The sequence below is a fragment of the Taeniopygia guttata genome, chromosome 2, assembly GCF_048771995.1.
Source record: "Taeniopygia guttata chromosome 2, bTaeGut7.mat, whole genome shotgun sequence".
Classification (NCBI taxonomy): domain Eukaryota; kingdom Metazoa; phylum Chordata; class Aves; order Passeriformes; family Estrildidae; genus Taeniopygia; species Taeniopygia guttata.
The window spans coordinates 72934851-72949761 of NC_133026.1; the positions used below are offsets into that span (position 1 = coordinate 72934851).

General features: G+C 41.9%; 1 protein-coding gene across 1 annotated transcript in view; it reads left to right on the forward strand.

Annotated features, from left to right (window-relative positions):
• The first annotated feature begins 835 nt into the window (after positions 1–835).
• The window catches only part of LOC100224151 (dual specificity calcium/calmodulin-dependent 3',5'-cyclic nucleotide phosphodiesterase 1C), a 131767-nt gene continuing 117691 nt past the window's right edge, over positions 836–14911 (forward strand). Inside the window, exon 1 of the mRNA XM_030265644.4 lies at positions 836–991. Coding sequence (XP_030121504.2) covers positions 891–991 — 101 coding nt within the window. The 5' untranslated portion in view covers positions 836–890. The remainder of the gene's footprint in view (positions 992–14911) is intronic.

The following is a 14911-nucleotide window of genomic DNA, read 5'->3' on the forward strand; positions in this document are numbered from 1 at the left end:
CCCCTGTTGAAGCCTTACGGCCCCTGCTTTGCGTGTCTCTCTTAGGAGAGCATACTGACTGCAATGAAGTAGATAACTGTTTGCCAGAAGTGAGTGGCTCACTTTCTGTTATTTCCCCTTTTCTATTTTTTTAGTCAATGATTTTTCTTGTTTGGGTTTTTAATCAAATTTAGGCTTTCTCCAATAATCTGTTCTCTCTCATGTGTCTGTGGATGTGCATGCACATGAGAGAGAGGAAAGCAAAGAGGGAGGCAGAGAGTGAAACTGTTCTTGGGCTGTGTTGACAGATTAATTCTTCCTCAGTTGTCAGGTTTCAAGCCTGTCGGCAGCACTGCTGATAAGTGGGAACAAATACGGCTAGGGAGGGAGGGTGAGGCTGACCCGGTGGGGGCTAGACTGAAAGGTGTGTACTGCCACTTGCACAACGACAGGCAGCATGGTAGGGCAGAGCTGCAGCCTTGGGGATGCCTGCAGCTGTCAGACTTCCCAGAGCAGCCCCTGCACACACAGCTCACTTGTCAGCAAGGGATTTTCCTCCCCTCCTCCCCTGATAAAGATCTCTCAGCTGCTATTATGGGTTGTATCCTTGGCTTATTGCAAAAGAAAAACAAAACAAAAAACAAAGGAAAAAATCTGCGTGGTTTTGCAATCTGGAGATGAGCCTTTGATCCTCTCACTCAGCCTGAGGATGGTGGCATACTGGCACAACTGCCCCCATTGTACACCTGAGCTCTCCAGGGCTGCCCACACAGTTCCATTTGCAGGGATGGGGGAGAAGTGTGTGCCAGAAGTATTAACTGCTCCCCACCAGCGTTAAAGGTGGAGAGTGTGCATGTGTGGAGGCAGCAGTTGTCCTTGTAGAGCTTTAAACAAAGTAGTAACCTGCAGCTATGGAGTCACCGACTAAGGAAATTGAAGAATTTGAGAACAACTCTCTGAAATACCTACAGCCAGAGCAAATAGAGAAAATCTGGCTTCGTCTCCGAGGCTTGTAAGTAGTACTTTTCTTTTCATCTCCTCCAATTTTCTCCCATTGTCAAAATTATTGTAGCACTTTTCTTTCTTGCTGTATCTTCAAAACCTCCATCAGTTTCCACACCTTTCCTCCATAAATAACGTTACTTTATCTTAGCAAAAGATCAATTTACTTCTTTAAATTGAACTGCTTCTTACATTGAACACTTTCAAGTGGAAATGTAGACATTCCATTAATGAAGCATTTTAAGATCTAAGCAGTTACTGGAATGCTAATTACTTCAGGTGTTATACTAGAAATGTTTTGTTAAAGCCTGAATGATACTTAATTGAATCCTCCCTTTTCGATAACCTTACCCTTAGCTGCAGTGTAGAGATTTTTTCCCCACTGTAATGTACACTATTTCTAGCACTGGCACAATGCATAAGGATAAAATAGCCAGAGAAGGCACAACTGGAAAACATTTCCAATAGCATTTGTAATGGCAGTAAATTCATATTCCACTGATTTGATTGTACTTATTAATTTATGTGTTAAGCCTGACTTGCTATGAGATGACTGTATACTGCCTCCTGAGCAGAAAAAACATATCTGTGCTTCAAGAACTTGGCACTGCGGAAAAGAAAAAGCTATAGTGTCTGCCTAGCTTATTTAGAAACAATGTCTGGTGTTTTTCATATTCTCAGTATGTAAAATACTGTCACCCATTTGCCCATAATTTCTTGGCTATGGCAAAGAGGACTGTTACCATATTAAACTACAACCCTTCTGTGTTCAGAACTGTTTATGTTTGGTTTTTTTTTTCTTCAGCCTCACATGTTAGAGTTATTAAAATTTTGGCCTGCAAGAGAAAGGTGGGGGAGAAGGGACCAAGGAGGCTTGGAAACAGCAGAAGCAAAAGAAATTAAGAAAGAGTAGGCCAGTAGTTGAAAACAAATGGGTTCAAGTTAAACTTGAGTTGCTTTTTGGGTGTTACTTTGTGTGAGCAACTATGGTATGCTTTGCAAATCATAGCCAAAACTTTTGTAGGACTTCAAGCAATATAAGAGATATGCATTAATATGTGTTTCTTTCAAAGCACCATTCCAGGAAGCCTGTTTTGTGAAGGAACCTAATCAAAGTAGATGACAGCTGTCTTGTGAGCCTTCCTAATAGAAGACTCGCGCAAAACAAACCCCCTATTAGGACTTATTGAATTTCTGTTTAATATAGAGTTTAGGAGCATGCTGATTTGGATTCTACCTGACTGAGTGGTTATTTGTGGAAACGCTGAGCAGATGTGTTCCTTGTGCTTGAGGACCATGCAGGACTGGAGTGGTGCTTCTTCTTGTCACTGAGTGGCTGTTTCTGAGAATGCTGAGCACAGGTGTTCCTTGTGCTTGAGGGTCACGGGGTTTGAGGCAGGGCTTCCTCCATCTCTGACTAGTGGAGCTGATTAAAAGACGGCTCTAGGGGGCACAGCAACCCAGGGCATGGCGACCTGGGGCAGTTCAAGCAGGCACAGTTGTAGGATTTCTTGCTAGTAAGGTTTACCATGTGTTGTGTGCGGTGTTTCTTTTGGTAGGTCTTAGCATTTCTGGTAGTAATGGTTTGTACACGATCAAAAACTGTAGTTAGTATGAGTGTATGTAGTCAGATGGATTACATAATCCAAAAAGGATGCGTCTGTCCAGACCCATTCCTGTGCAGACTTGTTTGAGTTTATCAGTGGTTTCAGGAGGCATTGCGGAGGAAACCTGCCTGCAGTGTGAACAGGTGAATGATCTCCTTTCACTGGTGGCTGAACTTAGAGAGGAAGTTGAAAGACTAAGGAGTATCAGGGAACTGAAAGGGAAATATATTGTTGGAGTTCAGCCCTTCCATCCTTGAGGGAAGCCCACCAAGAGTTAGAAGACTCCAATGCCTCTCGCTCTCAGACAATAGAAGAACACCTGGTAGATGAAGAGGAGTGGAAGTGAGTACCTACTTGAGGAGGTAATAATAAAAATTCCTGCCTACCCCCACTCCCAAGCCAGGTGCCACTTCAGAATAGCTATGAACCCCTGGATTTGGAGAGTCAGCCAGATTATTTAGAAGAAAATTATCTGCACAGTGAGCTTCCAAATTATGACTCATCTGTGAGAAGGATTACCACCTCTAACATCGAAAAGGAAAGAAGAGTAATTGTCATGGGTGATTCCCTTCTGATGGGAACAGAGGACCCCATATGTCGACTGGACCCACCCCACAGAAAGGCTGCTGCCTTCCTGGGGCCCGGGTATGGGATATTTCTGGGCTCATTTAGCCCTCTGATTACTACCTACTGCTGATACTCCAGGCTGGCAGTGATGAGATTGAAAAGAGGAATGTCAGGGCAGTTAAAAGGGACTTTAGGGCACTGGGACAAGGCAGGTGTACAGGTAGTCTTTTCCTCGGTCCCTTTGGTGGCTGAGAAAAATGGTGAAAGGAATAGGAGAGCTTACATTATCAATAAGTGGCTAAAGGTGTGGTGCAATTGGCAGAATATTGGATTCTTTGATCATGGGGCAACTTTTACGGCACCTGGCCTCCTGGAACCAGATGAGCTTCATCTCTCTGTTAAGGGTAAAAGGTTTTTAGCTTGTGAACTGGCCGAACTTTTTGAGAGGGCTTTAAACTAAGTCTGAAGGGGGAAGGGATTGTAGCTGGGCTCTCTGGCAGCAGGCCCAAAGGTAGTAAGCCTGAGTTAGGAGTGATATCAGCAGCCTACCTGAGGTGCATGTATACCGATGCACGCAGCATGGGCAACAAACAAGAAGAGCTGGAAGCCATGATGCAGCAGTGGAGCTATGATGTAATTGCCATCACAGAAATGTGGTGGGACAACTCATATAGCTGGAGTGCTGCACTGGATGGTTACAAGCTCTGTAGAAGAGACAGGAAAGGGAGAAGAGGTGAAGGTGTGGCCCTTTATATTAGGGAGGCTTTGGATGCCATAGGTATTGAAACTAATAATGACAAAGTTGAATGCCTATGGATAAGAATTAAGGGGAAGGCCAATAAGGCCAGCATCCTACTGGGAGTCTGTTATTGTCCACCCAACCAGGAAGAAGTTCATTCTATAAACATCTAGAGAATGTTTTGGATCGTCAGCCCTTGTTCTTCTTGGTGATTTCAACTTGCCAGGAACTCAATACAGCAGAAAAAAGGCAGTCCAGGAAATGTTTAGAGTTTGTGGAGGACAACTTTTTGTCACAGCTGGTGGGTGAGCCCACCAGGGAGGCACTATGTTAGATCTGTTATTTGTAAATAGAGAAGGGTTGGTGAAAGATGTGGTGGTTGGAGGCCACTTGGGGCAGAGTGATCATGAAATTATAAAATTCTTAATATTTGGTGAAGTCAAGAGAACATTAATAAGATTTTGCATTGGACTTTCGGAGGCAAGACTTTGTCTTAGTCAGGAGGCTTATTCAGAGAGTTCCCTGGGAAGTAATCCTTAAAAATAAAGGAGTTCAGGAAGGGTGGGCATACCTCAAAATGGAGATCTTGAGGGCACAGGAACAGATTGTCCCTGTGTGCCAAAAGACAAGTCAATGAGGCAAACATCTAGCCTGGATGGGCAAGGAGGTTTTGAAGTAACTTAAGAATAAAAAAAGGCTTTGGAAGGAGAGTCAGGTTTCTCAGGTAGTATTTTAAGAGGGCTGCTAGAGTATGTAGGAAGAAAATTAGGGAGGATAAAACTCAGTTTGAACTTAAAATGGCGACTTTTGTAAAGGATAATGAAAAATGGTTTTATAAATATATTAATAGTAAAAGGAAGGGTAAGACTAACCTTTGTTCTTTATTTGATGCAGAAGGGAACTTTGTTACTATAGATGAGGAGATGGCAGAGGTGCTTAATGCCTTCTTTGTCTCAGTTTTTAGTGAGAAGGCTTGCCCTCAGGATAACTGTCCTCTTGGGTTGCTTGATGATACCAGGGAGCAGAATGGTCCCCCCATTATCCAAGAGGAGGCAGTCAGAGAACTGCTAAGCTATTTGGATATTCATAAATCCATGGGACCAGATGGGACCCATCCCAGGTGATGAGGGAACTGGCAGATGAGCTTGCAAAGCCACTGTCCATCATTTATCAGCAGTCCTGGCTCACTGGTGAGGTTCCAGGTGACTGGAAATGGGCCAGTGTGACGCCCAATCATAAAAAGGGTGGGAAGGAGGATCCTGGTCAGCCTGTCAGCCAGTCAGCCTGGCCTCTGTACCAGGTAAGGTTATAGACAGCCAGGGTATGAGACCCAGCCACCATGGGTTTAGGAGGGGTAGGTCATGTTTGACCAACCTAATCTCCTTTTATGATGAAGTGGCCCACCTGGTGGATGCAGGAAAGGCTGTGGATGTTGTGTACCTGGACTTTAGCAAGGCCTTTGACACTGTCTCCCACAGTATACTCCTGGAAAAGCTGGCAGCCCACAGCTTGGACAGGATCACTCTTGCTGGGTTAAGACCTGGCTGGATGGTTCTGGCCCAGAGAGTGGTGGTGAACAGTGATGCATCTGGCTGCATCCCTCAGGAGTCTGTGCTGGGGCCAGTTCTGTTTAATATCATTATTAATGACATGGATGAGGGTATTGAGTCTTTCATTAGTAAATTTGCGGATGACACCAAGCTTGGATCATGTGTCAATCTGTTGGAGGGTAGGAGGGCTCTGCAGAGAGATCTGGAGTGGTTGAGTGGATGGGCACAATCTAACAGGATGAGGTTTAATAAATCCAAATGCTGCGCCGTGCATTTTGGCCACAAAAATGCAACTTTATGGGCTGGGGACAGTGTGGCTGGACAGTGCCCAGGCAGAAAGGGACCTCGGGGTACTGGTCAACAGCCGGCTAAACATGAGCCAGCAGTGTGCCCTGGTGGCCAAGAAGGCCAAGGGCATCCTGGCCTGTATCAGGAATAGTGTGGCCAGCAAGAGCAGGGAGGTCATTCTGCCCCTACCTGGCACTGGTGAGGCTGCACCTTGAATGCTGTATCCAGTTCTGGGCCCCTCAGTTTAGGAAGGACATTGAAATGTTTGAGTGTGTCCAGAGGAGGTCAGCAAGGATGGGGAGGGGCTTGGAACACAAGCCCTGTCAGGAACGGCTGAGGGAGCTGGGGTTGTTTAGCCTGAAGAAAAGGAGACTCAGGGGTGACCTTATTGCTCTTTACAACTTCCTGAAAGGTGGTTGTAGTCAGGTGGGGTTGGCCTCTTTCTCCAGGCAGCAACTGACAGAATGAGAGGACACAGTCTCAAGCTGCATATAGGCTGGATATTAGGAAGAAGTGTTTTTTACAGAAAGGGTGATGAAGTTCTGGAATGGTCTACCCAGGGAGGTGGTGGAGTCACCATCCCTGGATGTGTTTAAAAAAACACTGGATGTGGCACTCAGTGACATGGTTTAATTGAGGCGTTAGGGCATGGGTTGGACTTGATGATCTTGAAGATCTCTTCCAACCTAGTCATTCTGTGAATTCTGTGAATTCTGAAGAGTTCATAGATAAGCAGCATTTTTGTTCAGGACCTCTCCTGCAGTTAGTACAAGGTAGTGTCTGTATGTTATACATCACTCTTGGGTCTCTTCTACCTTTTAGAAATTTAGAAAAAGTGTAAGACTTATTCTAGATGAATAATAACTAAATATAAATAACTAATAATAACTAAACCTCATACTTTCAGCATAACTCTATTTGTCATCAGTCTGCATGAGTGTAACAAATATGTCTCTTCTTCCAAGTTTCAAGATTGCCTAAAGAGGAGTTTTTCTGTAGAATTCTTAATCACTAGATGAAAACTGAAAAGAAGATTTTACATTCCCAGTTATTTTATGGAGGCTTAGTGCATCCATACACACCAAACTGAGGCTTGGCATAATGTTTCATGATTTTTCTTGTCTGTCTTTATGCATGCAAAAAAATACAGTAAGAGTACTGAAATGTTTTTACTTAATATATACGTATTCCGGATGTAATAATTCTGTGCTGTAGTTTATAAAATAACCTAGGCAGAAGACTTACAGTGTTTTCTCAGGTTTAAGTGAGCATGTCTCATTGGGCAGTAAATCATTTGTGGCAAAATCTTTGTATGTCTCAAACCAGAGATTTAAAAATAAATGTTGTCTTTTACACATGACCTATTAGATATCAATTTAGATTTAATCATGTATTAGAAAGAAACTTTCATTAATTTACTTTTAATAAACTTTGAGGAAAGATTTGTGAATAAACTGGTGCTGGGCTGTTGCTGTCTGAGGAAAATATTTAAAGTTGAGAACTGACAATTTTGCCCGTTTTTTCCTATGTTGTGCTAGAATATTAGGGGGAAGTTTAATCCAAATTTCTCCTTGTGGGAGCTCACCTAGCAGTAGACTGTGTAAACCAGAAGTGCAGCCATCAGCATCCTTTCTTCCATGAGAAGGAATGCAGCAGATCTCCTTGCATCAGAGGCCTCCCAGAAACAGACCTGCTTCTGAGTTTTAATGACATAATAAATGGAGCATACTGGAAGAGCTTCACATCCCATCAGACTATCAGAGGGCTTTTGCTCTTGCTTGCCAGAGGGCTGCCTGCCTCTCAGGAATGATACTGGATGCAAGTAGTGCTTCTCCACTACTCTGTGCCTTCCTGCACAAGGACACAGGTGTTCTCACTCCCTGGCTGCTGATGGGCTGCCAGCTGCCTCTGCACTTTGTTTCATCAAGCTAGGCCTGCCTTTGATCAGTTTTCCCTTTCACCTAAGTGCTCACCCTGCAAGAAATGTTTCATAGGGACATGTTAATTGTTTGCTTAAAGCTCTCAATAGCTGCTGCTGCCAGAAAAAGATCTTGAGTCTCTTGCTCTGTTCTATCCTCCTTTGCTTCATTGATCCTGTCCAGAAGACAGTCTTTTATTCAGACATGTGTTATTCAGCTCTGGAATTGGACACCATACAAAGCATAGCCAAAACTTCTGTAGGACTCCAAGCAATTACATGTGAGTCTTCCTTCCACTCTCTAGTGGTTGCTAATAACTCTGAGATCAAAATCTTCTGCTCTGCAAAACATATCGGTTAAGATTAGGTGGGAGTCCCATACAGGTCAGTGTTAGCAGTGCAGCTTGGAGACCTTATTTCAAAATATATGATTTCAAAATTGCATGGTTGCTTTTCAAGCTGATGGTTTCTCTGTGGAGGTATGAGCAGTGGTGGCTGTGTTGAGGAGTTCTTGTTTTAGCACTTGGAACCTTAGCTGTGAGACTTAAACATCCATCTGCTACTTACAACTCTTAAAGCTTCATGAAGTGGTTTCAGTTGCCTTCCGATTTCTTAAGAATAGAGAAAGCACTGAAGCCCTTTTCAACACTAGGATTAGATGTTGCATCTAAAGACAAAGAAGAATGCAGAGGCACATATCCAAAGAGCTTCATGAGTTTCAGTAAAGATGTACTAGTTTATGGCATCTGAAGATGCAGCTTACAGGTATTTTTGGTTTGATTTTGATTGCTTTTATACCAAAAATCCCACTATTTTTTTAGCTATTACAGTAGTAGTATGTCATCACTGGCATGTGCTGGTTCCCTAGTGTGATTTACACATTGAAGGAGGAAAGGAGGGAAAATGGACTTTAACCTTCTTCTCAATTGCTGGGGTTGACTTGCTAAGTACATAATAAATCTCTTCTTTCTCAGTCTTTCCTCATGCTGATACTCTCACAGAATCAAGGCTGGAAGAGACTTTAAGATCATCAAGTCCAACCATCAACCCAACATTACCACTGTAGCCCTAAACCACTAAACTGTATCACCCAGTGCCAGATCCAGACACCTTTTAAAGACCTCCAGGGATGGTGATTCCACCACCTCCCTGAGCAACTTTTTCCAATGCCTGACCACCCTAACAGTGAAAATTTTTAATATTTAATCTGAATCTCCATTATCTCATCTTAAGTTTCTTTCCTCTGGTTCTCTCACTGCAGGCACAGTAGAAGAGACCGGCCTCCACTTCACTACAACCTCCTTTTATGTAGTTATAGAGAGAGATAAAGTTTCCCCTGATCTTCCTCTTCTTGAGACTAAGTAAATCTAGATCTCTCAGCTGCTCCTCATAAGACATGTTTTCTAGACCTTTCATGACCTTGTCCTTCACTGGATAGGCTCCAGCACCTCAATGTCCTTTTTAAATGAGGCACCCAGAACTGAATGCAGTCCTCAAGAACCAGTGCTGAGTACTGGGGGATGATCATTTCCCTAGTCCTGCTGGCTACTCTATTCTTGATTCAGGCCATCTATCATTTACCATTTACATGCCATATACCTCCTTGGCCACCTGGGCACACTCCTGGCTCGTATTGAGCCAGCTAGCAACAAGCACCCCCACACTCCTTTCTACTGAACAGTGCTTGAGCTACTTCTCCTCAGGCTTGTAAGGCTGTATGGCTGTGACCCCAGTGCAGAATCCAGAACTTCACCTTACTGAACCTCATGCTGTTGTTCTCAGCCCACACAGTAGGGTGTGTAATTTACATAGCAGATCACTAACCATCTCCTCCTGGGTTATAGGGGTTTCACTCATCTCCCAGCCACCAACTTCCAGCTCAGGGAGCTGGGTACCCTGAGGACAACTATTTTGATACTGAAGACTGAGGTAAAAAAAGGCATTAAGTGCATCTGCCTTTCCTCTTTCACATTCAGCAAATGGAGGCACTCTTTGACCTTCTGTTTGCTGCCAATGTATTTGTTGTTTTTAACTGTAGTGGCCAAATCAAGGCCTAGTTGGGCTTGGGCCCTTCTAGTCTTCTTCCAACATGACTTGCAACATCCCTGTAGTCCTTCCAAAATACCTCACCCTCCTTCCAGAGGTGATATAGTCCATTTTTTCCCCCTAAGGTCAAACATATGTTCTCTGTTTAACCAGGGTGGTCTTTTTCCCCTGACAACTTATCTTTATACACATGGGAACAACCTCCTCCTGAATATTTAACAATCCATTTTAAAGCACATACAGCATTCCCGGACTCCTTTGCCCTTCAGGACTCATAAATCTCTGTCAATCTATATCCAGGTCTCATGAGAACCTACCTGGTATATAGCATCCAGTTCTAGGGCCCCTAATATCAGAAGGACATACACTGCTAGAGCACCAGAGGAAGCCAGAGGGATGGAGCATGTCTCCTTTGAAGACAGGCTGAGAGAGTTGGGGTTATTCAGCCTGAAGAAGAGAAGCCTTCAGGGGAACCTTATAACAGCTTTCCAGTACATCTACAGGAAAGCTGGAGAGGGACTTTTTGCAAGGGCATGTAATGATGGGACAAGGGGTAATGGCTTTAAACTTTTAGAGAGACTGTTTAGTTACAAGGAAGAAATTCTTCTCCATGAGAATGGTGAAGCAGTGGAATAGACAAGTTGTGGATACACTATCCCTGGAAGTGTTCAAGGTCAGGATGGACAGTACTTTGAATACTTGGTCTAGTGAAACATCTCCCTGCCTATGGCAGGGAGGTTGGACCAGATGATCTTTAAAGTCTTTCAACCCAAACCATTCTGTGATTACAAACAGCAATCTCTGATTTGTGACATGAATGGGATGCTTGAAATTGAACTCACTAAGAAATTTGATAGGCAGATAAGGTATAGAGACACATAAAGCAGTGCCTTTGAAAACTTCAAGCTTTTGCTGAGAATCTGGAACAATATTCAGCATTTATGGCATATCCATAGCTTCCTCTGCAAAGCACCCTTGCATCCTATCAACAGTGAAGATGTCCCAGTGATGGATCTTGCATAAGACCAACATTTTCTTGAAGTAAATGATGAAGAAGCAACTGATTTCATTGGAAAAAGATGAGCTTTGGCAACTGAAAATGATCTGGCAAGTGTTAGAGTGCCACTGCTGAGTTACCCGTTTCCCTGTCTTATCTGTATGTGCTTTACAGTATTTTTAGAATTTCTTAGCTGAAAAATGTCACATAGGGAACAGCTGGTTCTACTTGTGACAGTATATTGATCTGATTAAATTTTACTCATGTGGCCATCATAAACAGGAAAACAGAGAACTCTTCAATTCCAGAAGCACACTCTACATTATGGACTTTGTCCCTTAATATTTTAGCTCATATAAAACATTAGGGTTTAAAAAAGTCCATCAGAAAAGACCACTTTGTTAGGAAGTGTGTAAATACATTGGCTTTCAAGTGGAAAATAAGCATATGCTAATTATTTTCTGGGGGCGAGAGAGTCCCAAAGGCTTCCTTTGGCCTTGGTTTCAGTCCTCCTGAGGGTTTTGAGTTTCTAAGTTTAAACTGAAGCCCTGTTTGCCTTGACAGCAGAACAGAGTTACTTTCAATCACATTTAAATGCAGCTGCTGCCACCCTTTTTTCTCATTTGGCTTTCTTGATGGACATAGAGGGGAATTATATGTCAAAGGACCATGTTAGAAAACCTCTCCATAGACATCTTAGGTCCATGTTTCACTTTCATTATGGTTGTCAGTTCACAGAAGGATTAGGGAAGTCTCATTTGTTAGCAAGTGGATATTGGGTATGTGCTCGAGGCAGCAGTGCAGCTTAGAAATTCCTGGTTTGGGTGAGCTGTGGGTATGGATGTCTTGATTAGTTTTAGAGTTTGCCAGGGTCTGGTTGATCCATAATATTGTTCTTCATGTAGAGTGAAGAAGGGCTCAATTTTACCAGTAGACTAACATGCAAGTTAGTAGTGTTTTATACAGCCAGTGGTATAGTCCATGGAGGAGCAATGGGAACAAGAGAAGTGTTGCCACCTTCTAGTCTCGTGCCTGACAAATGGACAGAGGAGAGAATATATTCAAATAAGTAGAAGAACAGAACCTTCAGAAAAAGGCAATAAAAACTGATGGTGTTTGTAGTTGTATTTATTTAGTAAACGGATACATTTTGCCACAGTCCTTCTGTTACTTTGTTCCATGACTGACTTTCTTTTGAACCTTAAGTCCTGTAGGTAACGAAAGATGTAAGAGTTTGTGTTTAATAATAAAACGTTGACCAAACAATAATACAAACTTTGGTTTTTTTCATAATTATAAAAGAGCTTTTATTCTTCTGAGGATAGTACAAATGAAATACATTCATTTCAAGCCCAAAAGGTAATACAAGCACCACAATCTGTCAGAGAATAAGGAGGTTTCCCTTTATAATATTATTTCAGTTCTTTTTAAGTATCACTGTTATAAAGCCTGCAGTCCTGCAAGAAATGAAAAAAGTTATGTTTACAAAGATGAATTGAAACCTTAAGTCAAAGTGAAATTAAAAGTCTGTATCTGGAATTCTTTTAAAAGGCTGTCTTGGTGGGACAGGAGTCCATACAGAAAGAAGCAAAACCAGACGGAATATATCACTGAAAAATCCTCTGTGTGGGTTTTAAAAGCTGTGAGAGGTACTCTCCCAATCTGACAGCTTTTGGTGGATTCAAACACTGTATTAAATCCAACTCAGAACTTGAAAGGATTTTTATTTAATGTGTTTCTGTTTCTTCCTGAAATTCACACAGAATTTTCCAGTTCAAGTCCTTTTGTCTTATTTCCTCAAAAATCACTTCAGCCTCTTCAAAATCCTAGAAAAGGTGTGACTCTGATCCTGACTGGTAGGTGAGGAAAGCTTAAGGTTCACATATTAGGGCTGAGCCAGTAAATACTACAGAAACAGTGAAACCTCTACAAATGCAAATTGCTCTCAATATACTGAGAATTTGGATAACGCAGAGCTTGTCTAGAAGGGCTTTTTCCATAAGGATTCATAAGGCTTCTGTTTCTGATTTCCTGAATTGTGCTATACTAGAAAGCATTGATACCAACCTGTTTTCAGGGGTGAAATTAGAATGCAGTTCCTGGTCTTTAGCGTGGTGGGTTTTTTGGGGTCTTTCTGCTTCTTTTGTTGTTTTTTTTTTTTTTAATTTGGCTTTTTCTTTGTTTTCTTTGCTAAATCTAAGTTTTTTAAATAATTCATAGCTTAAGAAAAATTTAGTCCCACGATGGCACAAAAACTTCCTGACAGTTTTCCACCCAGAATTGTGCTTAAATCTGAATTGTAGATAAGCAATAATTCTTTCTCCTGCAGACCCAAACCTTTGCGAAAATTTGTTTGGAACTGCCTTGGATATTTGAAAAGCAGATTAAATTTGAAGTTGATTATAAATAGAAAGAAACCAGAACTAAAATTTTGCAATAGATCAAGAATGCAACTAAAACTCTGGTAAAACTCATTGTAATTAACTCAACAAATTGACTTCAGTGAAGTCAGGATTCCTCAAAACAATTGATAAGGTGGATATTGGGGACTTTTGAATTTTCCTGGCCAAGAAGGTGGCTGCAGAGTTCTTGGTGAGAAATGGATCTGTATGGTTTTCACGGAGATGTTTGAAAGGTTTTGTCTCTGCCAAGAATTCCAATTCAGGTCACAGTAGTCTGACTTGCCTTCTTTGGGACGACTTCTATGCCTGTCACTCAGTTATGCGGGATGCAGGAGATCACACGAGCTTAGGTAGGCAGCAGGAAAAGATTGCCATGATCTTTCTTGTCAAGAGAGATGTAGGAGACAGTTTAGTTATTAAGATGCATATAGAAATGTATGACATCAATGTATGTACAAACATCCTGAATGGCTATTTGTGTTGTTTGGGTCATATGCCAATAGCTATGTCATCACTTTAGGAGTGATTTCTTACACTAATAGAAATAGATACTCTTCATACACAAAACTCCTAGCCAAGACAGAAAGTTTCACAACATCTATCTGTAGCATGAATCCTGGCTTGGTACAAAGCTCATTTCAACACCAAGATTAGCACAAGTTGGATGTAAAATCTATGCAATTTTTAATAGCTAAGGCTATACATGCCCTTGAGCTTCATCTGTGGCAGGAAGGGTCAAGGAACAGAAGCAGAGTACCCTTTGCGAGGCTGAGCAGTTCAGATGGTTGCTGTAAATGATGCTCAGATCACATTTCCTCCCATGCCTCTTGTGGAGCAGCTGGTTTTCAGGGATTCAGTAGTAGTAAGCAGCTACTAGTGTCTGTTAAGCAATGAGTCTGAATAAACAATTCAGATATGCTTCTCTACACATATTGATGCAGCAGGGACAGTTATAGCCAGATGGAAGAACTCTCCTTTTTCAGATGTGCTTGAAAAGTAAAAGGTGAGGAAGCTGTGCAAATTGAGACTGGGAAGGGAGAATTTAGAGATCATCTACAAAAGAGCATACTGATGCATAAAAAGGTTGGTGAGGACAACCAGAAAGAGCATTTTAAAAATAGAAATTAAGGAAAAAAGTGATGGTGAGAAAAGAGATAATCCTGTGAGTTCTTCAGATTCCCGCATGTAAACACTTGTTAGATTTATTTACTTCCAGATTGAAATAGTTTGCAGCACAACATATATGCAAGACATTTAGGAGTTTGAGTTCTGCTGAAAATCACAGGGACAAGGACTACCTTTAAGGTAATTTGAAAATGTGACCCATCTGTAATATTTTTTGTGTCTCTCAGATTTTAGTGAAGGCCTTGAAGGAAAGTCTGGTTTCTGCAGGAACTCCCCTGGTTGGAATTGCTGCCCAAAATAATGCTTCTGTGTTACCTTCTAAGCATGTCCTTGTTCAGAAGAATGAGGATGTCTTCTTTAGGAGGCCATTGCTTTGTTTCGTTAGAGGAAGGGGGAAATTATTTGGTACCTCAGCCACATTTTTGCTGTACTATCTGTCATAATTCTTCCTCCCATGTGTTCCCATTAACACTTTCTCTCATTACACTAGTTTCATATGTGCAGAGAGCCTACAGATTTGGATGCAGTTTGACTGGATGGGTAGAGGTAATTCAAAATGTACAGGGAGTGTCTTCAAAGTGTTTTTCTGAGAAAGGCTTTTGCATAAATGCTCAACGATCTCTAAAAGACTTGTTTCTAATTAGCTGTTCTGCAGTGAATACCTTACAAATGGAGAAGAATGAAATTCCTG